Genomic DNA, 22022 nt, shown 5'->3' on the forward strand with positions numbered 1-22022 from the left:
ATTTTACTTTTACTTAAGTATATTTTGTTTAAAGTATTGTACTTCGCTACATTTTAAAACACATTAATTAAAAAAAAAAAAAAATCTCTCGCTGGAAACTACGTCAGTAAATAATGGGCAGGAGTGCAAACTGGCGCTAAAATCACAAGAAAGATGCAGACGGACAAAACAGGCGTTAGTGGTGCAGACACCGCTGAAAACGAAATCCCATCATATTCTGAAGTTGAACTCGAAGGAAGTGAAGTGAACCCCTGGCCATATGTGCTCTATTATGCAGTGTAAGCTTTACTTGCCTAGGAAGACCAAACTAGCAGCTTATAAAATCTCGACAAGACATCAACCCTTCGCAAGAATGTAGAGGTAAGCTAAATAATTGCATCGTTGCATTGGTGGTTAAAATAAAGCTTTGACATTCTAAATAACTGATTCCTTTGAGATTAATAGACCTATCACAGGGGTGTCAAACTCAGTTCCTGGAGGGCCATAGCCCTGCAGAGTTTAGTTCTAACACTGCTCCAGCACACATATCATGTAGTTTTCAAATAAACCTAAATGATTAGATTAGCTGGATCAGGTGTGTTTAATTAGGGTTAAATCTAAAACTGTGCAGGACTGTGGCCCTCCAGGAACTGAGTTTGACACCCTTGGCCTGTCCCATTTTGACTCCCTCCCACTGTTAAAATGTAACTAAGTAATTTTTACTCTGAGTAAATTTTAAATGAGCTACTTTTTACTTTTACTTGAGTTGATTTTTAGACTGGTACTTTTACTTGTACTAAAGTAAAATTTCATTAATGTAATGGTACTTTTACTTGAGGAGAATATTATTGTACTCTTTCCACCTGTGCCTATGTCTGTACCCGGGCCAGCACAACCAGTTTTTATTGAAAACCGAGATATTGAGGAAAGTGCCTCGAGTTCCCTCGAAGTTCAGGATTTGGAGATAGCGGGAGGAAGGGGGAACGAGAAGGAGAGGAAATCATATCCATTCAGTTGCCGTTCCCCCCTTAAACCGCTTGGCTGCCAGGAAATGCACAGTAATGCCATCTGGAATACCAATGAAATAAAGGGAAGTTCCCCTCCAGCCGGAGAGCACACAGATCAATGAATGCCGCTCTGCACGGAGGGAGCCGCGGAAAGAAGATTGAGAGAGAATGAAAAAGAGATGTGGGAACATAAGGCACAGAAAAGAAGAGGGAAAGTCACTGGTTTAGAGAATGGAAATGTCCAGAATGGCTTGCTAGCATATGACTTGTGCTGTTTTTAGTGGTATTTTTACTAAAAAGGGGTTTTGTTAATAATTTAGGTTTAGGGGTTTCATTTGAAACTTCAAATCATGTGGCTTTTTCTAAAAAAATAAAATAAAAAAAAATAAAAAAAGACTACACCAGAACCACATTTTTTTATATACATCAAGAATGTATTAAATTAATCAATATTGACAGTAAGGATATTAATAGTTTTACAAAAAAAAAACTATTTAAATTGGATGCTGTTCTTATAAGTGTTAGAAATAAAATTGTGTCTTTCAGAAATCATTTTAATGTGCGCATTTGCTGCTTTTTTATTATTATCAATGTTGAAAACATTTTTTTTTTGCCTTTATTTGAAATGGAAATCTTTTGTAACACAATAAAAGTCTTTGCTGTTGCTTTTTGTATATTTAATGCATCCTTGCTGAAAAAAAATAATGTATATAAAAATACTGATCTCTTTGAAAAAGTTCATCTGTATTGTAGTATGCAATAGGTTTGTATTCCATTCTTAACTTAGCCAGCGATTAGACAAGGTTGTGTTTGGGCCAGCATATCCAGTCATATACAGAGGGATGCATAGCTTCATATCATATGCTCTCAGGCAAACTCAACCCATCTGTGGTGGTAGGATGTGTGTCTAGCAGGCAGAGGAAGGACTTGCAGCTTATAGGGAGTTGAGGGACAAAATGCTCCAGCGTGTGAGTGTTAGCATGCCGAGGAATAGAGACCAGCTGTGGTGTGTGTGTGTGTGTGTGTGTGTGGAAGGATTCAAGGGGATTGAGTCATTGCCAGATCATCTGAGGACAGGATCCGTGATTGCTTTGGCAAGTACGAGAGTAACTTGCTCTCATGGGAGAACAGCCATGTGGTTGTTACCTCACACGTTCATAAATGGGGTTAAAAATGGTCTCCCCAATATTAAGGAAAAAAAGCTCCCTTCATGTGTCTGAACTGCTGTCGATTAGCACAGAAAATAAACTGCATTTAAAACTAAAGTTTTCATACACAGTTGCCCGGAAAAGACATGTATAATATTAGAAGAAATCCTGAAAAATTATGGCGACCAATATTGATTCTAAGTGATAATTATGTATAAACGAAAATGGATTTTATACACCATGCATTTTACAAGTTTGTGTTTTCTTTCCTCTTCTCTGTATATGTTTTAGAAATGAAAATGCTTGTTTCATACAATCCAGGCAGATAAATTATAATAAAATACATATTCTTATTTTTTCAGGTTACGTGCATATTAATCCATTTACAATGGAAGTCTTTGGTGAAAGGAATTGCACTGGAATTAATGTTTAAACAGACACGGTTTCAAAATTCTAACTACAAAACGTAATGGTGCTTTAACTTATACAGTACATTCAACTTTCATTAAAAAAAAGCCAATTTTACAAACTAGGGCAGATGTCACAGTTAATATCTGTGTTCAGATTTATCAGAGGTCAGATGCGCTGATACTAAAACATCCTTTATTATTATATATTTTTTTTAATGAAAATTTCTGTAAATGTTTTAAATAAAGCCAGTTTCAATTTACTGCACATCCAGAAGTTGAGCTTAAAGTTGCAGTTTTACTCCTCTCTTTGGTTCCAGACCTCCAGACAGGCGACGGCGGGATCTGTTTGGTGTGGCCAACGCTACTTCCATCCACACTCTGTTGGCGGGAAACTGGAACCTGACAGAGGGTAACTTCTCTCATGATGAGTTGCCTAGACAGGAATTTTCCTTTATAGAGAAGAAGTTGAAGGAGCGTAGCGCTGACATCAGTGGCTTGCAGCCCTTCACTGTTTACCGCATCGACGTGCACGCCTGCAACAAAGAGGTTTGGCACTGCAGCGCAGCCGCGTTTATCTTTTCCCGCACCAAAGCGGCAGGTAAGAGCAGGACATCAACATGCAATGGAAGGTGAAGCACTGTTTTCAAATACGTCATTGACAAATCTGATTTCTTTTTTCTTGTAGACAGAGCAGATGACATTCCTGGTCCTGTGACTTGGGAAGGTCTGGAGGGTTCAGTGTTTCTGAAGTGGCCTGAACCGCAAAAGCCCAACGGCCTGATCCTGCTGTATGAGATACATTATCGTCTTGGAACAGAGGTGACTGTTGTATTTTGATCACTCGTGTCATAATAAGTTTTTTTTTACATTTATTTATTTTTATACAATTTTAAACTAACGTTTGATTCATTGGTTCAAAAATGTCAAGTGGTGTAACATTCAAGACTTTCAGGGAAAAAAATAACCTTTATTTATTCATTGTTTGTTATTAATTAAGTATTTTTTAATAATGCTTTCTTTTCTTTTTCCTTAAAATTGTCCCTTTTTTAATGCAACAGGACTTTTTTTTTCTTCATTCACAATTTCAGGGTAGTTATACCACATTGCTGACATTTTGCTGAGATCTGAAGATGGCACCGATGTGTATGGCTTGCCGTCTGCCGCTCCATGTACTGTTTGTTTGTTTGTTTGTTTATTTTAATTAGTTTTATCTGTCAGCCGCTGCTCGCCTCACTGATACTGACTTACGATCGGGCATTCCTTTTTAATCTGCAAGTTTCTGCAAACACGTTGCCATATCAATTACGGAATGGCTCGTATTATACTCCTCCTCCACTACTATCAACCATACCTGGATATCTACGCTGCTGGCCATGTTCCTTACCGGCCTGGAGGCGGAGGCGACGCCGAGGAAAACGGACTGGCACATCTGTTAAGCTGAGGCTTGCGCTTTTGAAACACAGAGAGCATCTCTGTTCTGATGGAGTTTTCGGAAGTCGTGTGGTTCACCGGCGCTCCCTGGATCCGATTCGGGAGTGGTTAATCCCCCTGGTTCCGACTGTGATGGTCCCACTCTTCGGTATATATTCTCCTATTTTCTCTCCACGTTTTTATTGTGGAGGAGTGTGTTTGAAACATCTTCGTCCTCTACCACGGGCAAAGCAATGCAAGGTATCTACCTTAAGTCCTCTGTCTTTAAGGATGGCTTTGATCAACACCAGATCGGTGATTAACAAGACTTTCATTTTAAACGACTTGTTCTCTACCCGAAACTTGGATTTTTTATTTCTTACTGAAACCTGGCTCTGTCCAGGTGATCTGAGTCCTTTTTCTGAACTCTTGCCATCTAAATGTTTGTTTTTTAATTCTCCACACACAACTGGTCGGGGTGGCGGACTTGCATCTATTTATAAAGATCATTTTACTTTTCGCTCAGTGGCGAGTAACTACAGCAGCTTTGAACTTCAACTTTTGTTTTAGAACTTGGTGATCCGCTTTTCATAGCGGTAATCTATCGACCACCAAAATCTAATACGAACTTTCTAACGGAGTTTGCTGAGTTCCTGGGTGATGTGACTCTGAAATACGACAAGCTTCTTATACTCGGTGATTTTAATGTTCATATTTTCTGGATGAATGATCATTTAGCTAAGGGGTTTACCCATTTGCTGAACGCCTTTGACTTTTCTATTGGGGTTAATGGTCCCACTCATAAGGATGGCCATACACTTGACTTAGTGCTTTTGCATGGACTTAGTATTTCTGATTTAGAAGTCTGTGAAAATGGGTTTTCCGATAATAAGTCTGTTTTATTTACTGTATCATGTTCTACTGCTGCACCTATAGTCCCATCTCGTGGCCGCCTTTCTCGGCGTACTACTCATACTACCAAAGACTCTTTTTTTCATCCATTTTTCATGAAGTGATGCCATCTATTGCTGACTTTTCCTGTAATGTTAGCATTGAGGAACTTCTCTCCAGGTTTAACTCCACCTGTTCTAATGTTTTAAATGCTGTGGCTCCTTTAAGGACTTTTCAGCCTAAAACCCGTTCTGAACCCTGGATTGATGATTCTATTCGTTCTCTCAGACGTTGTTGTAGAAGAGCAGAACGAAAGTGGAAAAAGGACAGGCTTCATGTTTCCTTTGAGATTTTAAAGGACTCTCTTTTTAAATATCAGAAAGCAGCGAAAAAAGCAAAATGTCGACATTTGTCAGATATAATTAACAAAAACTGTTCTAGACCAAAGACTCTTTTTAACATTATTAATGCTACTCTTAATCCACCGGCCTGTCGTTTTTCTGGGGATTCTTCTCTTTCATGTGAAGAATTGTTATTATTTTTCGATGGTAAAATTAGTGATCTCCGGCTGGGGATAACTCCCTCGTTTTGTAAACCATCTAATTCCTCCATCGCCAATACATTTTTTAGTCCGTTTAAACTAATCTCTCTTCCAGATTTGCTGGAAATAGTTGAGCATCTAAAGCACTCGGGCTCGTCCTTGGATATTATTCCTCCTTTTTACTTAAGCAAGTTTTTATTGACATCGCTCCATATCTTTTGTTCATCATTAATCACAGTTTAGAATCTGGCATTATGCCTGTCTGTTTAAAGCATGCAGTGGTTTACCCACTGCTTAAAAAACAGAATCTGGACTCATCAGTTTTAACAAACTTTAGGCCCATTTCTAATCTGCCTTTTATCTCCAAGATTCTGGAAAAAATTGTGTTTTCACAGCTACAAAATTTTTTATCTGACAATTCAATGTTTGAAACATTTCAATCAGGTTTTCGTAAATGCCATTCTACCGAGACTGCACTTTTGAGGGTTCTTAATGATATTTTGATAGCATGTGATTCGGGTGATTTTGCAGTCTTGGTGCTCTTGAATTTGACGGCTGCTTTCGATACAGTCGATCATGCTGTTCTCATTGTACGTTTAGAACATTGTGTTGGATTAAGAGGTGTTGCTCTAGATTGGTTAAAATCATATTTTGCAAATAGGAGTTTTTCAGTCAAGATGGGTGAGCATTACTCGAGTAATGCTTTTTTGCCCTGTGGGGTTCCTCAGGGTTCTATTTTGGCTCCTTTGCTTTTTTTCCCTCTATATGCTCCCACTTGGCTCAATTTTTAGAAAACATGGTTTGTCATTTCACTGTTATGCGGATGACACTCAGGTTTATTTGCCTGTCAAACGAAACTCTGTGGGTCTTGAGTCTCTTATGACATGTTTGGCAGATGTAAAGACTTAACTTTCCTTAAATTTTTAAATTTTCAATGAAAAGAAAACTGAAATTATATTTTTTGGTCCATCTGAATTTTCAAATTCCCCAAAATTAGATTTGGGAGGGATGACTCTGTGTTTAAAATCATGGGTAAAAAACCTTGGCTTCATCTCTGATGATGGCTTAAAGTTTGACCGACAAATAAATTCAGTTGTCAAATCTTGTTGTAGTTAATTGTGCTATATAAATAAATTGTCATTGTCATTGTCACATTTTACCATAGCATTACATTTACCAGTATGTGTTTGTATTTCTTTTTCTACAACAGCCTGAGAAGCATGAGTGTGTATCACGTCAACACTACAGGGAGCACAAAGGGGTGAAACTCTCCAACTTGGGACCTGGGAACTATTCTGTCCGTGTACGGGCTACATCTCTGGCTGGAAACGGGTCATGGACAGAACCGATGGCTTTCTATGTGATTCAAGTTGATCGTAAGTTTACTATGAATTTCATCCCTTTCAACTTTTAAAATGTAAGAGTTATAGATTGTTGAGTTTCAAACTTTCTCTTCTTGTACGCTCAAGAATCAGGTTATGAGCACTACCTGTACTTCATGATCATCCCGATTTTCCTGATTTTTGCCATCATCGCTGGAGTGGCTTTCACCTATCTGAACAAGAGACGGTACCAGTTTTAACACACCTTCACTCCATATAGGCCTCTGTAGACAAAACACCTTTTTGAGACACTCCAGATACTGTAATAAATAAAAAAAAGCAGGGACTTACCTTGAAATACTTCATGCTTGTTCTCTATTAAATATCTTAGTGCTGTTTATGATAAACAAATGCTATCTGGAATCCACAGAAACAGCGACAGGCTTGGAAACCTTTACACGTCTGTTAACCCAGAGTACTTCAGCGCAGCAGAAAGTGAGTATTCAGTAAGGGCAATATCGACTCAACATCATTTTTCGAGAATAATTGTACCTCTTGTATTTGTTTACAGTGTATGTGCCGGATGAATGGGAAGTGGAGCGAGAGAAAATCACAATGTGCCGAGAGCTTGGACAAGGATCCTTTGGTATGGTGTATGAGGGCATTGCCAAAGGTGTTGTGAAAGATGAGCCGGAAACCAGGGTGGCTATAAAAACGGTCAACGAATCGGCTAGCTTGCACGAGCGCATCGAGTTCCTCAATGAAGCTTCTGTGATGAAGGAGTTCAACTGTCACCATGTGGTTAGTCAGAGAATGCATGACAGATCTCACCTGATGCTTTAAAGATTGGCAGCATTGGTGTAAACTAATGTTGACTTTTAGCTGGTGGCTTCCTCTGATGTGGTTTGTGATTGGTTTAGGTGCGTCTGCTGGGTGTAGTTTCGCAGGGTCAGCCAACCCTGGTGATCATGGAGCTGATGACACGAGGAGATCTGAAGAGTTACTTGCGTTCACTTCGATCCGCTAAGGTGAATAAAGTTATACACGATACATCTTCATGTCATTGATCAAGGTTTGACTAGGACTGAATTTGTTACTGCTATTCTAAATTCCTGAAAGCTAAGAATTGCCATCTGTTTAGTAGTGTAGTTGAATTTTGATTCATAATTGAGCAATTTCCTTTCATCAGAATTAATCATCTGCTCTTGCATTCACTGCTATTTTCTGTGTCTTAAGGGCAGTTCTGAGACACTGTTTCTAAACTATAAGCTCCTTCAAGACTTGAACTCTAAAACCTAGTGTGATGTCTCGATGTGTACTGCATAGTCTGTATTCTAAATGAAAAATGCATCCTTGTAAGTGACTGATTTTAAATGTTCTTCCCATGCACACATGGGAAACTCAGTTCCAAACTGATTTCCATTCACGTGATGCAAAGCCTCAGCATGAAATGCACAAGACTCGCTGGGCTTTGGAGTAGAGCTGCAGTATCATTCTCCTCTTCCTCTTGCGTCCTCAGAACATCTCCAGCTTGCCTTTGCCGCCATTGAAGAAGATGATTCAGATGGCAGGAGAGATCGCGGACGGCATGGCTTACCTCAATGCCAACAAATTTGTTCACAGAGACTTGGCAGCAAGGAATTGCATGGTGGCAGAGGATTTTGCTGTCAAAATTGGTGGTATGTGATGAAATTGTGGGGGAAATGTATTCACTTCTGTTGGCTTGTATTTGACATGTGAAATGCTTTAAAAAGTGTATAGCAGTGCTGCAACGACGCATCGACGTCATCGATTACGTCGACTACAAAAATACGTCGATGTGCGTGAAATGCGTCGACGCGTCACACTGTTTACATCTCGCGTAATGGCATACCGGGAATGGAGAAAGTTGCATTCTATCACAAAAACAGAGACCACTGTTATCAAAAGTATGGGAATACTTTAAATATAGGCCAAATAAAATGGCCCTTTGTTCCCCTTGCAAAACCGATATGGTGTACTACGGTAGCACAAATGCGATGCACGAGCACCGGATCTTTTGGTGAAACAATACTCCAGTCATTTTTCTGCTTAAACCCGCTTCTATTGATTGCTATTGCAATCAACTGCAAGCTCCTGGATCTGTTGTAATACGGAAGAAAATCTCTGTTGCTGCATTAATTTAACCATTGTGTACTGTAGCAATAAATTAACTGGTTTGTAGTAAATTATGGCAAACATTTCAAAAGAATTATGCATCTTTCATACTTTCAATAATATTTATTTTGCATTATATTCCATTAATTGTGCCTATATTCACTTTGACTTTTTAGTGTTTAGTATCTGTGCATCCCCAATTTTAATTCCATAATTAACAAGTAATGAATTGCTAGTATATGTTCATTATTTTGTTAAGTAATGAATTGCTAGTATATGTTCTTTATTTTGTTAAGTAAAACTATAGACCTTTAGTAACTTCACCTCATTTATCCTCAAATCTGTAGATTTTGGCATGACACGGGACATTTATGAGACTGATTACTACAGAAAAGGAGGCAAGGGACTGCTGCCTGTGCGCTGGATGTCTCCAGAGTCTCTCAAAGATGGAGTTTTCACCACTATGTCTGATGTCTGGTAAGCTTTCATGTGTTCAATAGAGAATCAGTTACAGTCATAGAGATATTAACAGAGATGTATAGTGAACCGTGTATCAGGGTACATCAATCTAGATTTTGTAGCTGTAGAACGACATCTGCATTTGAGCAAAGACCGCCACTTTAGTGATCACTTCAGTTTCTCATCTAGCTGAATGACAAATGAAAACCACACTCGCACAGCTCAACACACATTTTCCATTACATGGTGCATACGTTAATGCGGTAAGCAATGAGGAGAAACATCTTTCCATATATTTCAGAAGAAGCTGGCAATCAAGCCTCATCGGCCCTCATGCTAGTCTCATTTCAATGAAAGCCTTGGGGAGTCTAGACCGCGCTTTTCCGGAAACGGTAACAGCTGCGGCTGATATGAGCGGCATTCCAGAGTTTTAAGGAATCTTTACTCGATTCGTCCTCCCGTGTTGTAATAAGTAGCTTTTTGAGCTCGCTGGGAGGTTTGTGCTTAAATCTTTTGTTAAGGATCAGAATCAAGTACTCCCTGTTCAGGAAGAGGATTTAACTTAATTACAATGCGCTCAAGTTTCCTTCCAGGTGTCTGGAGAGTCTGCCCTTACAGTTCATCTTTCATGTCTGTCCAGAGTCACAGTCAGGCCTTGATTATATGGAATGTCTGGTTAACTTGCTGGCTCTGAAGCTCTTTTGTATCTAATTTAGATGTACAACACTTACTGTATCTGCAGGAAAATAATACAAGTAAGACCCGAAAGAAAAAGCATTACTTGAAGGTATTTCTGTTATGTGCTTAATAGCTTTATTATCAAAAGACCACGGCACGTTATATTATATAATTTGTCTGAGCTGCTGACTCATTATAATGACAACTTGCTCCCATTTGAAAGTTTTAGGTACACACATCACTCATTGTCAGTGAAAATATTGATATATCTTGAAAAAAACTCTTCAGGGAGCAGTTCTTTTGCGAGTGGGGAGCTTTCAACTGAACTCACTCAGAATTGAAACAGAAGATCATCATCTTGTAGACACTTTGGTCGCTGTCAATGTCGATCTATTTAAACGTTTCTCATCTGTTCTCTTACAGGTCTTTTGGGGTGGTGTTGTGGGAAATCGCCACCCTGGCCGAGCAACCCTATCAGGGCATGTCCAATGAGCAGGTACTGCGATTTGTTATGGAGGGAGGACTGCTATTCAAACCAGACAACTGCCCTGACATGCTGTAAGTCATCTTATTCACACCTTTCACTCACTTAGTTGTTCCAAGTGCAGTGTTTAGAAAAATTTCCAAACTGTTGTTTTCCATCCAGTGAAAGTAAACCGTTTCCAGAGCTGTCAGGCTCCGAAAAGGACACAAAAAACCCATTAAAATGGTCCATATAACAGTCTTGAGAAGCTTTATGATACTTTAGTGTGTTACATACCAAAATTCAATGTTACTTTTTCGTACCATCTGTGCAGGATTGGTTTCATTGACAAACAAACCTGGTGCAACATCTTGATGTGGATACTTTGAAAGTTCTTTATATGAATATTCATGTTAGGTTTGGAAGGACATGATGGTGAATAAATGATGACAGAATTGAAATGTTTGGATGGACTCTGCCTTTTAAAAAGTAGAAAGTCTGCCACCTACTGTATAATTCAGGTGGTAATATCAAAAAGCTGAAAACAAGAATAGACATTAAAAATCTGGATTCGCTTGAGAATTAATGGTATTTACCCAACAAGTTTTTGACTTTGGCAATTATTTGTTTTGGATTTTAAATCTACCGAGCCTAACTCTCTACCTCTGCGGGCTGGGTCCAAATTTAAGTATAATTTGTTTATCTGTTAGAGTCTCCAAGCTATGGGTTTTCTTTGGCGCGGTTTGATTTAGGTTGTGTCTGACTTCAGGTCTGTGTTTTAGCTGAAGTGTGAGAGCTGGCAGTGACATACAAACACTCAATGCACTACAGGGATTCCACATTTTTAATAATATAACATTATACCAGGAAGGAGAGAGGTGGGTGTGTGCATCTTGAGATGAAAGGGGTACAAAGACTGAGCTGGATGATGACATCACTGAATCAACAATGAAACGACTTTAACAGAAAAACAGACTATGTTCTATTGGTCAAGGTGACTTGACAAAGAATGGAAAATTAGTTTTGGAGGTCAGAGGTAGCTTACATTACTATTTAGCTTTACTTATTGGCTGTATGTGTAAACCATATTTTATTTTTATTTTAATTATTTTTTTGTTTTTAATCTATTAAATGACTGTGTATCACTTTTCAGCTTAGTTGGATAAAACAGAAAAAGGTCCATATAGCAAATAAATAAATAAAATAAAATATAGATTTTTTAAAATAATTGATTTATAAATAATTTTTTTAATTATATAATTTTAATTATATAATAATTAATTAGAATTTTTTTTTTTACAAAAACAATAAAAAGGAAGCCATTTTTTTCTCTTTATTTATTGGCGAAACAAATTAACAATGATGTTTTGTTTCAGGACAAATTGTAGTTTGCGTTTTCTCAATCCACTGTCCATTGACGGGAATTGCACAATGGTTTGCATTGGCCTGTGCCTTATTTTCATCGCAAGGATGTTTGGTTTAGGGTCTTTGTTGTGGTTAGTCAACATTTGGCACCTTTTACCACTTTCTTTTTTAGAGAAGTGCTGGGAAGGATGAAGTGGTCTTTAAGGCAGCCAGAACAGGAGTGGAGCAGGGCATGTGGGAGGGATTTGGGCTGGTACTTGCTGCTTTATTACTGCGGCTGCTTCTGTCTTGTGTTTTAATGAGCCAGTGCATGACTGCAGAGACTAACAGTGCCAACGGTCACCCAAATTCAGCCTCTAACGGAAGTCCAGCTGTTTGATTAAAACCGGAAATTATGTGCAACTTACCAAGGAAGTTCTAAGTGGCCATGCATTATTATTTTTTTCCCTTCTTGTTTTCTCATTATCAAGACTTTAATGTTCTCTTGATCTTGACACAACCAGTTGTTTTCTTATTATCACAACTTAATTTTCTTGTGATCTCAACTAGGGTTGGGAATCGTTAGAAATTTTCAGATTCCGGGTCCGGTTCCACCTAACGGTTCCGGTTCTGATTCCGGTTCCATTAAAATCATTAAACAATTATTAAGAAATAGATGTAAGGAAAAATGCACAATACTCAACTATTCAATGCTCAATACTGTTTATTACTTACTGTCAACTTAATTAAAAATTTGGCAATGTCAAAATGCAACATATATAACAGTGTACAGATCTTCATATGTAGGGTGGGGTATTTTTTGAAAATTTCTGGTTCGGCTTCTGGTTTCATTTAAATGAACTGTTTTTTACTCTTTTACTGAATGTAGCTTTGCTGGAAGGTAGTAAGTAATGCTGAGTAATGCTAGTCCATCAATCAGCATGTGTTTCAAAGTTGATGTTTTTTACACTATCAATAACGTTTTGCTTTTCAAGCAGGAATAAGCTTGTTGGCCAAATAGTCCCTTGAGGGCTGAGACACTTGTTAATTTCCCTTAATTAATTAAATATAAACAGTTAAACTTAAACATGTATAGACACTCTCCATAAAGTCCCTATTTTGCAAATAATAATGCAGTCAGGAGATGGTGTGATGCAATGAGTGGTTTCCACATTTTTAAACATTTAAAATGCATTATTAATATTAAAATTAATATTTTCTATCACTTTATCACTCTTGACCTGTGACCTGTACACTAAATAATCTAACCCTCATACTTGGATAACAATAGCAGTCTATTTATTTAGTGGTCCAAGTTGAAGCCAGTATGTATATTAATGACAATATGGGACAAATATAATGCAATTTAGTGGCGGCAGGTGCAGCGCGCTGCCGTTAGATGTACAGTCAGACAAAACGATGTGCACAGTTATCAAAGGCGCGAGTGCACATACAGTCATGGGAAACAATTTGTTTGGCAATTGAAGACGCGACAGCGCAACGAGTCTGTGGAATGCGCGTCATTGGAATCAATGTGCTCAGTAATTAAAGAGGCAGGGAGGCGTGTCTGTTATTTGGTTCGTGACATCCTTTACGGCAGCGGTTCTCAATTCCAATCCTCGCACCCCACTGCTCTGCATATTTTGCACGTTTCTCTTTGTTAACACACCTGATTCAGATAATCAGCTCGTTAGAAATGAACTCCGTGCATGAACTGTTTTTCAAATGTTCATTGCTCCCTACTCTCTGAGCAGGGGAAATCTGTTGAAGTTTACCTCACATCGAAACATTCATTCACTGATTTGTGCTGTGCAGTGTCTTTAAACATGGACAACTGTGACATCATATACCTCTGTAAATCAATACAATTTAAATTCACGTGTTGCACACTTCAATGCACTTTGATTGGAACATATAGCTACGTTCGCTTCAAACTGGAATCATGGCTGAATATCCTGTAATGTCCACTTCGCAGGGCACTTATGTTCGAATAAAACAAATGTCTGAAGCGCCAAGAGAAACGTTCAAAATGTGCAGAGCAGTGGGGCGCGAGGACTACAATTGAGAACCGTTGCTTTACGGGAAACGCCGAATATTCAGAACACCGGCTCAAGGCTGCTCACAGCGCTTGGTCACGTGTTGCACCAGAACCGTTCTTTTCAACGGTTCTTTTCAAAGAACAAAACCGGTTCTGAATAAGAACCGGTTTTCGGTTCCCATCCCTTATCTCGACATAACCAGAGTTGTTTTCTTGTTATAACGAATTAATTTTCTTGTGATCTCGACATAACCAGAGTTGTTTAGCGAACTACTTTTGTTATGTCGAGATCACGAGAAAACAACTTTCGTTATGTCCAGATCATGAGAAAATTACGTTGTTATAAAGAGAAAACTACTCTTGTTATGTTGAGATTACGAGATAATGAAGTCATCATAATGAAAAAACAACTCTCATTATGTCGAGATCATGAGATAATGAAGTCATCATAACGAGAAAACAACTCTCGTTATGTCGAGATCACGAGATAATGAAGTAATCATAACGAGAAAACAACTCGTTATGTTGAGATTACGAGATAATGAAGTCATCATAACGAGAAAACAACTCTCGTTATGTCGAGATCACGAGATAATGAAGTAATCATAACGAAAAAACGACTCGTTATGTTGAGATTACGAGATAATGAAGTCATCATAATGAGAAAACAACTCTCATTATGTCGAGATCATGAGATAATGAAGTCATCATAACGAGAAAACAACTCTCGTTATGTCGAGATCACGAGATAATGAAGTAATCATAACGAGAAAACAACTCGTTATGTTGAGATTACGAGATAATGAAGTCATCATAATGAGAAAACAACTCTCGTTATGTCGAGATCACGAGATAATGAAGTAATCATAACGAAAAAACGACTCGTTATGTTGAGATTACGAGATAATGAAGTAATCATAATGAAAAAACAACTCGTTATGTTGAGATTACGAGATAATGAAGTCATCATAATGAGAAAACAACTCTCATTATGTCGAGATCATGAGATAATGAAGTCATCATAACGAGAAAACAACTCTCGTTATGTCGAGATCACGAGATAATGAAGTAATCATAACGAAAAAACGACTCGTTATGTTGAGATTACGAGATAATGAAGTCATCATAATGAGAAAACAACTCTCATTATGTCGAGATCATGAGATAATGAAGTCATCATAACGAGAAAACAACTCTCGTTATGTCGAGATCACGAGATAATGAAGTAATCATAACGAGAAAACAACTCGTTATGTTGAGATTACGAGATAATGAAGTCATCATAACGAGAAACAACTCTCTTTATGTCGAGATCACGAGATAATGAAGTAATCATAACGAAAAAACGACTCGTTATGTTGAGATTACGAGATAATGAAGTAATCATAATGAAAAAACAACTCGTTATGTTGAGATTACGAGATAATGAAGTCATCATAATGAGAAAACAACTCTCATTATGTCGAGATCATGAGATAATGAAGTCATCATAACGAGAAAACAACTCTCGTTATGTCGAGATCACGAGATAATGAAGTAATCATAACGAGAAAACAACTCGTTATGTTGAGATTACGAGATAATGAAGTCATCATAACGAGAAAACAACTCTCGTTATGTCGAGATCACGAGATAATGAAGTCATTATAACGAGAAAACAACTCTCGTTATGTCGAGATCACGAGAAAATTAAGTCGTGACAAAGAGATAACAAGAAGGGGAAAAAACATAATGCATGGCCGCTTAGAACTTCCGTAGCTTACCAATTAGAAGTGGCAAATTAAAGGTGATCTCGTAATACTTTACAACTTTTTATAAAAATAAAAGAACCTGCTTTCCTTTTGAAATACCTTTCTTTTTTTTGGTTGACATCACCAATAGTTAATTTTTCAATTCCTCGCATCCTTCCACTTGACTCGTTTCTAGTATGTAGTCTATTACTGAAGTATAAAATCAAGCCCTGTCCTACATTTTTTTTCTAGTTATTTCTAGTTCTAGTTACTAATGTCCTATTTCACACTGAAGTAAAATGTTGACCGTTGACAAATGAAATAGTGTGAATGAACTGATATTTCACACACAACACGACCAGCTGATCTGTTTATTTTTGCTCTGGCAATAAAAAAAGAAAACTAAGCAGGATCACTGTGAAAACCGTATAGTGCCTTTATGACACATTAGCACAGGATTGTTGCTAGCATTAATGCTATTTTGAGTTATTTAGATTCATACTTTTTTTTTCTTCATGTTTTCATATTCTTTTAGTTGGAATTGTAAAAATACGAAAAAAGACTACTTTGTATAACTGTCCAGAGACTGTAAATATTATACAATTTTGAAAAGCTTTTGCACGCCAAATCAAAGTCTGTCATGTATGATTTAATTTTTTGGTTGTCGTGATGATAATCATCAAAAAAGAAATTAACTAATGGAAAGGACAAGGGGTATCAAGGTTAACCATTAAAAGGAAAGTTTGCATACCTTAAGAAAACTTGATGATATTCATCAATAATGTTATTCAGAAATATGTATTTATATGAAATGTTTCTTTGAAAATAAAGATAAAAAGGTAATACTTTTTGCTTAATAATTACTCAACTTTTCTTTAGTATTTTTGGTTATAGCTGTAATATAATCATCATACAATTTCTAAAATATCTAAATAAATAAAAAAATCTAAATGTTTATAATAAACATGAATGAAATTACTAAGAACTTCTCTCTTGCATATTGAGCTAAATTTTTCAACATCGTGATCCATATTTTTCCGAAAATCCATATTTTGTTCTTCCAAAGGTTAAGTCAAGTTCATATCGCACTTTTAACACTGGAGGTGCTAAAATCAGCCTGAACCTCCCCATCAATGGAAACGTCATCTAGTGCCATGCAGGAAAAACAAACACAGAGGGCAGTGAGTCCAGTCTCTCTGTCTCACAGCTGGAGAGCCAAAAGCCTCAGTGTGTGTGTGTGTGTGTGTGTGTGTGTGTGTGTGTGTGTGTGTGTGTGTGTGTGTGTGAGACAGTGAAAATACCACACTTGGATTTGCTGGTGTGAATGTTTGTGTGTGTGGTGCTCGGGTATTTGTGACTGTCAGCTGATGTTTGCGCTAGCTGTGTGTGGGTGTGTAGCCGGCGCTGGTGTTTGTAGGACTAATGGTGTGTGTTACTCGACTAGTGTGTGAGCTGGCACAGGCATCCCAGTATTTATTTCAGCAGACTCCTCTGGTATTCTTAGCCTGTTTGTTTATAATTAAAATGGTGAACTGGAATGCTCTAGCGTCAGCGAGATCATACGCTTTTATTTATTTATTTATTTTTCCCCCTCACTGGCGCTCTCGGGCCTCCTTTACAACTCTCTCCAGCTCTGCAGTGTGATTTCATCACAGTTGTGTGTTTGCTGTGCAGTAAAGAGGTCACAGCATTCACCATGAGCTCACTGCAGCTGTGGGTTTGGGACGTAACCGCTGATAGCATGCATGTTTGTGTTACGGATTCGTCACACTGCCACCTGTTGTTCAGAGCTACGGCAAGTAGGCGTAGGAGGTTTGAACAAGATCTTAGGAGAAATTAGGTCTTATAGTTTCAGTATATGTGACTATAATGTTAAAAAGCACAATATTCAATATATAGAGTGACTATGATTAAATGATGAGGTATTTATAAATAAGGTGTACATTTTTATTATTATTCATTTAAAATCAATCATTTTATTATTATAAAATAAATAATGATTATTATAATCATTTTTATAATATATACATACTAATATTAATTAAAATGAAGAGACTTCGTCTTTTAACAATGCAAATCAATAAGATAGATTTATTGATAGTTTTTTATGTCAAGTAGTCTATACATGAAGATTGTAATGCTATTTTGATAAAGTATAGATATATACTATTTATAACTTTAAAATTAATAAACAAAATGGTTAAGTGTGTGTGTGTGTGTGTGTGTGTGTGTGTGTGTGTGTGTGTGTGTGTGTGTGTGTGTGTGTGTGTGTGTGTGTGTGTGTAGAGTGACTTAAATTATTTAAAATGAAAAGGACTTTTTTTTTATGACACCAACCAAAAAGTTAAATTATTGATAATGTATATTATAAAGATTGCACATTATAATATTTTTTATAAAGTATAATATTTTGTTATTAATATTTTAATAAATAAATAAAATTGATAATAAAAGGACATATATATATATATATATATATATATATATATATATATTTAAAAAAATAATAATAATTAAATAAATAAAAATTATATATATAATATATATATATATAATGTATATGTAGTAACTTAAAATGACTTTTTTAACTGACGCAATCCAGAATTAAGATTATTAATTTGTTATATGTAATAAATGCTTTAATTATTGCATTATGTATGTTATATTGATTATGATAATTACATTTTAGAAATGTATTTTATAATAAATTCATTAAACAAATTTATATATTTATATATATATATATATATTAAGGCTGAACGATTAATTGCATTTGCGATAATATCGCGATATGAGAAAATGCGATTTTCTAATCGCTACGTGCGCGATTTGAGGTGGGCACGTGACGCGAGCGAAAGAGCGGAGAACTCGGCTGCAACAACTTTTCATCCTGTCAGTTCATCTTTAACCTGTAGCGCAATGGCCTCTGCCTCGACGGAACAGTCAGTAACTGACACAGCTGCGACTTTAATCTCAAAGAGGAACAGCACGTCGGTGGTGTGGAACTATTTTGGTTTCAAAAAAGAAGATGCTGCACAGCTTCAGGTGTTATGCAGAGCATGCCGTGCTCCCGTTGCGACTTCACGGGGTAACACTACAAACTTGTTTCAGCACTTAAAAAAATACCACAAATCAATGTATGACAGTTGTATGACCAAAATACCGAGCACCAGTGCGCCAGACAGGCCAAATACCTCAAGACAGGGATCACTGACCGAAATGTTCGAAAGTGTCACTCCGTATGAACGTAATTCAAAACGGCACGGGGAAATCACTCGGGCAATAACCGAGTTCATAGCCAAAGATATGATGCCTCTCAGCACGATGACCAAGCCTGGATTCGTGGCATTGACATATACGCTTGATAAACGGTACAATATACCCTCCCGTACATACTTCAGTCAGACTGCCATACCGGAGCTGTACAAAAAGTGTAAAGAGAAAGTCGCCGCGGAGGTTAAAACGGTGGAGTTTTTTGCTAGCACTACAGATATGTGGTCAAGCCGCACAGCTGAGCCTTACCAGAGTCTTACAGTCCATTTTATTGATGAAGATTTCAACCTCAGAGCTCGCTGCCTACAAACTACCTACTTCCCAGACGACCACACAGGGGAAAATATTGCAGCCGGCCTGAGAGAAGGGCTTGCCAGCTGGGATCTCCACGAGGAGAATCACGTCTGCATCACGACGGACAACGCGTCAAATATGGTTCTGGCTGCGCGGCTTAATGAATGGACGAGGCTCCAGTGTTTTGGGCACAGATTACATCTTGCCATTGGTAAGTTATGTCGCGCGTGTGTGTGTGTGTGTGTGTGTGTGTGTGTGCGTGCGCGCAAAAGAGAGAGATGCGTCGATTAGTAATAAGCTGGATACAAATATATAAATTATGTGTAGTTGGGGATTCATTAAATTAATATTTCCTCCCACTCCTTTTCTAATATGTAAATTGAAATATTATGTTTTGATTTTATGTCTGTTGTGGAATGGCCACCTGCATTTTTGTTTTTTTGTTTGTTTTTGTTTTTTTACATGTTCTAAATAAACACAAAAAGTGTGTGTGTGTGTGTGTGTGTGTGTGTGTGTGTGTGTGTGTGAGAGAGAGAGAGAGAGAGAGAGAGAGGACAGGGGTGTGGATGTGTGCATTTTAGAATGACAGAGAATGTGAGTGTGTAATAGTGATAGCCTTGAATCACAAAACTCAAATTTAATTGTGTGTAATACACTACTTTCTATTTCTTTCAGAAAATGCACTCAAAGATGACAGAGTGTCAAGGGCAACAGCACTGTGCAGGAAGCTGGTGGGACACTTTTCCCACAGTTGGAAGAAGAAGGCAGCACTGATGGAGGCACAGAGGGAGCTCAAACTCCCTGAGCACAACCTCATAACGGAGTGCCCAACAAGATGGGGATCTAAAGAAATGATGATTGCTAGAGTGCTTGAACAGGCCAAAGCCATTTCTCAGGTATTGTCTGGAGATCGATATGCACGCTCCCTCATCCCAACCTGGCAAGATATTGATGTGTTGGAGTCGATTCACAAGGCACTGCATCCTCTACTGGAATTTACTGATGCTCTTTCTGGAGAGGAGTATGTGAGCATCTCCTACCTCAAGCCAGTTCTTCACCTTTTTGCCACATCAGTCCTGGCTGAAGATGCTGAGGACACTGACCTGACTAAATCAATAAAAACCAAAGTCCTAGCATACCTCAATAATAAATATGGAGACCCAAACATCCAGGAGCTTTTGGATGTTGCCTGTTTCCTGGACCCTAGGTTCAAAATACAGTACATCAGTACTGACAACATCCCTGCTATCAAGACCCGACTGAAGACAGAGATGGTAGACTTAGCACAGCGTACATATCATCGGGTAAATGATAATTATGTATTTCACAAAAACACAATTTTTCTGTAAAATCTAACTGGAAAACTAATGGCTGTTGTTTTTATCTAATAGGAGAAGAGGTCTCGTACTGAAACTGTTCAGATGCCTCAAAGTGCACAGCCCTTGGGGGAAAAGGCGAAGAGGTCTCTTGGCAGTTTTTTCAAGACCAGTGCAGCCTCTCCTTCTTTGCCTGTTGAAGATGTCGCAGAGGCAGAGTTAAACAATTACCTGATGACTCCTACCATTGATGGAGAAGATGATCCCTTGGCTTGGTGGAGGGTGCACAAGATCAGCTACCCACAGTTGTGCATCATGGCCCGCAAGTATCTTTGTGTACCTGCCACAAGCGCTCCCTCAGAGCGTCTTTTTAGCACAGGAGGGAATATTGTGACTTGCACTCGCTCATCCTTGAAGCCAGCAAAAGTCAATATTCTGGTTTTCTTAGCAAAAAACCTGTGAGCCACTGAGAACAAAACTGTTGGATCATTATAGCTGGCAGTGCCATACTCGTAGTGAACTTTAGTCTGTGTGGTGTGTTATTGTTGTGTACTTGATAAGTGAGGTTGATCTATTCCAAATTATAATATTCAAATAGTTTTTGTCTAATTTAAAAGTGCATTTCTCCATTTTTTTATTTATAACTTTATTTATTTTGATTTTACTAAATATTTTCAAAGCAAATGCTGTTGCAGTTGTGTGAAATGTTACTGACTTTGGAGCAGTAAGATAATTATTATTTTTAATTATTTTTTTCTTCAGACTGTAAATTTTGCACACAGTGTTTACAAAGTGCGCATACCTTTGTTTAAATTATTGAAATGCACAGTGGCAAAGCCATAGATGTTTCTGCAACGAGCAGTTCAATAAAAATGTCATTTATTTCAAGTCATACATGTTTTAATTTAATTATAACAAATAGGCCCAGCCTATGGGAAAGAACATTTCACACTAAATGCATCTAATATTGTGTTGGTCATATTTAAATAATTCATTACGTTTTGTTGGGGAAAAAAGAGGATAAAAAAATCTTTACAAAACAAATCGCATATTAAATCGCAATCGCAATATTGGGGAAAAAAATCGCAATTAGATTATTTTCCCAAATCGTTCAGCCTTAATATATATATATATATACAACCCGAATTCCGGAAAAGTTGGGACGTTTTTTAAATTTTAATAGAATGAAAACTAAAAGACTTTCAAATCACATGAGCCAATATTTTATTCACAATAGAACATAGATAACATAGCAAATGTTTAAACTGAGAAAGTTTACAATTTTATGCACAAAATGAGCTCATTTCAATTTTGATTTCTGCTACAGGTCTCAAAATAGTTGGGACAGGGCATGTTTACCATGGTGTAGCATCTTCTTTTCTTTTCAAAACAGTTTGAAGACGTCTGGGCATTGAGGCTATGAGTTGCTGGAGTTTTGCTGTTGGAATTTGGTCCCATTCTTGCCTTATATAGATTTCCAGCTGCTGAAGAGTTCGTGGTCGTCTTTGACGTATTTTTCGTTTAATGATGCGCCAAATGTTCTCTATAGGTGAAAGATCTGGACTGCAGGCAGGCCAGGTTAG

At 37.6% G+C, this 22022-nt stretch overlaps 2 protein-coding genes across 4 annotated transcripts in view; both read left to right on the top strand.

The window, feature by feature from the left end:
- The window catches only part of LOC132101715 (insulin-like growth factor 1 receptor), a 97255-nt gene that overhangs the window by 72483 nt on the left and 2750 nt on the right, over positions 1–22022 (top strand). For 2 of the 3 annotated variants that reach the window (XM_059506878.1, XM_059506870.1), the window contains 10 exons: positions 2862–3142; positions 3230–3363; positions 6597–6762; positions 6856–6955; positions 7139–7203; positions 7280–7509; positions 7629–7736; positions 8228–8387; positions 9192–9321; positions 10405–10539. In XM_059506878.1, coding sequence (XP_059362861.1) covers positions 2862–3142; positions 3230–3363; positions 6597–6762; positions 6856–6955; positions 7139–7203; positions 7280–7509; positions 7629–7736; positions 8228–8387; positions 9192–9321; positions 10405–10539 — 1509 coding nt within the window. Of the gene's footprint in view, positions 1–2861; positions 3143–3229; positions 3364–6596; positions 6763–6855; positions 6956–7138; positions 7204–7279; positions 7510–7628; positions 7737–8227; positions 8388–9191; positions 9326–10404; positions 10540–22022 lie in introns of those variants that run through there. The other variant, XM_059506887.1, reaches the window with a different exon arrangement.
- Positions 18386–21546, top strand: LOC132096589 (E3 SUMO-protein ligase ZBED1-like). Its single transcript, XM_059502038.1, has 3 exons — positions 18386–19334; positions 19799–20427; positions 20515–21546. Exons 1-3 carry the CDS (start codon positions 18476–18478, stop codon positions 20899–20901), a joined length of 1875 nt encoding a protein of 624 aa, XP_059358021.1. The 5' UTR covers positions 18386–18475; the 3' UTR covers positions 20902–21546.

The sequence above is a fragment of the Carassius carassius genome, chromosome 2, assembly GCF_963082965.1.
Source record: "Carassius carassius chromosome 2, fCarCar2.1, whole genome shotgun sequence".
NCBI classification, from domain to species: domain Eukaryota; kingdom Metazoa; phylum Chordata; class Actinopteri; order Cypriniformes; family Cyprinidae; genus Carassius; species Carassius carassius.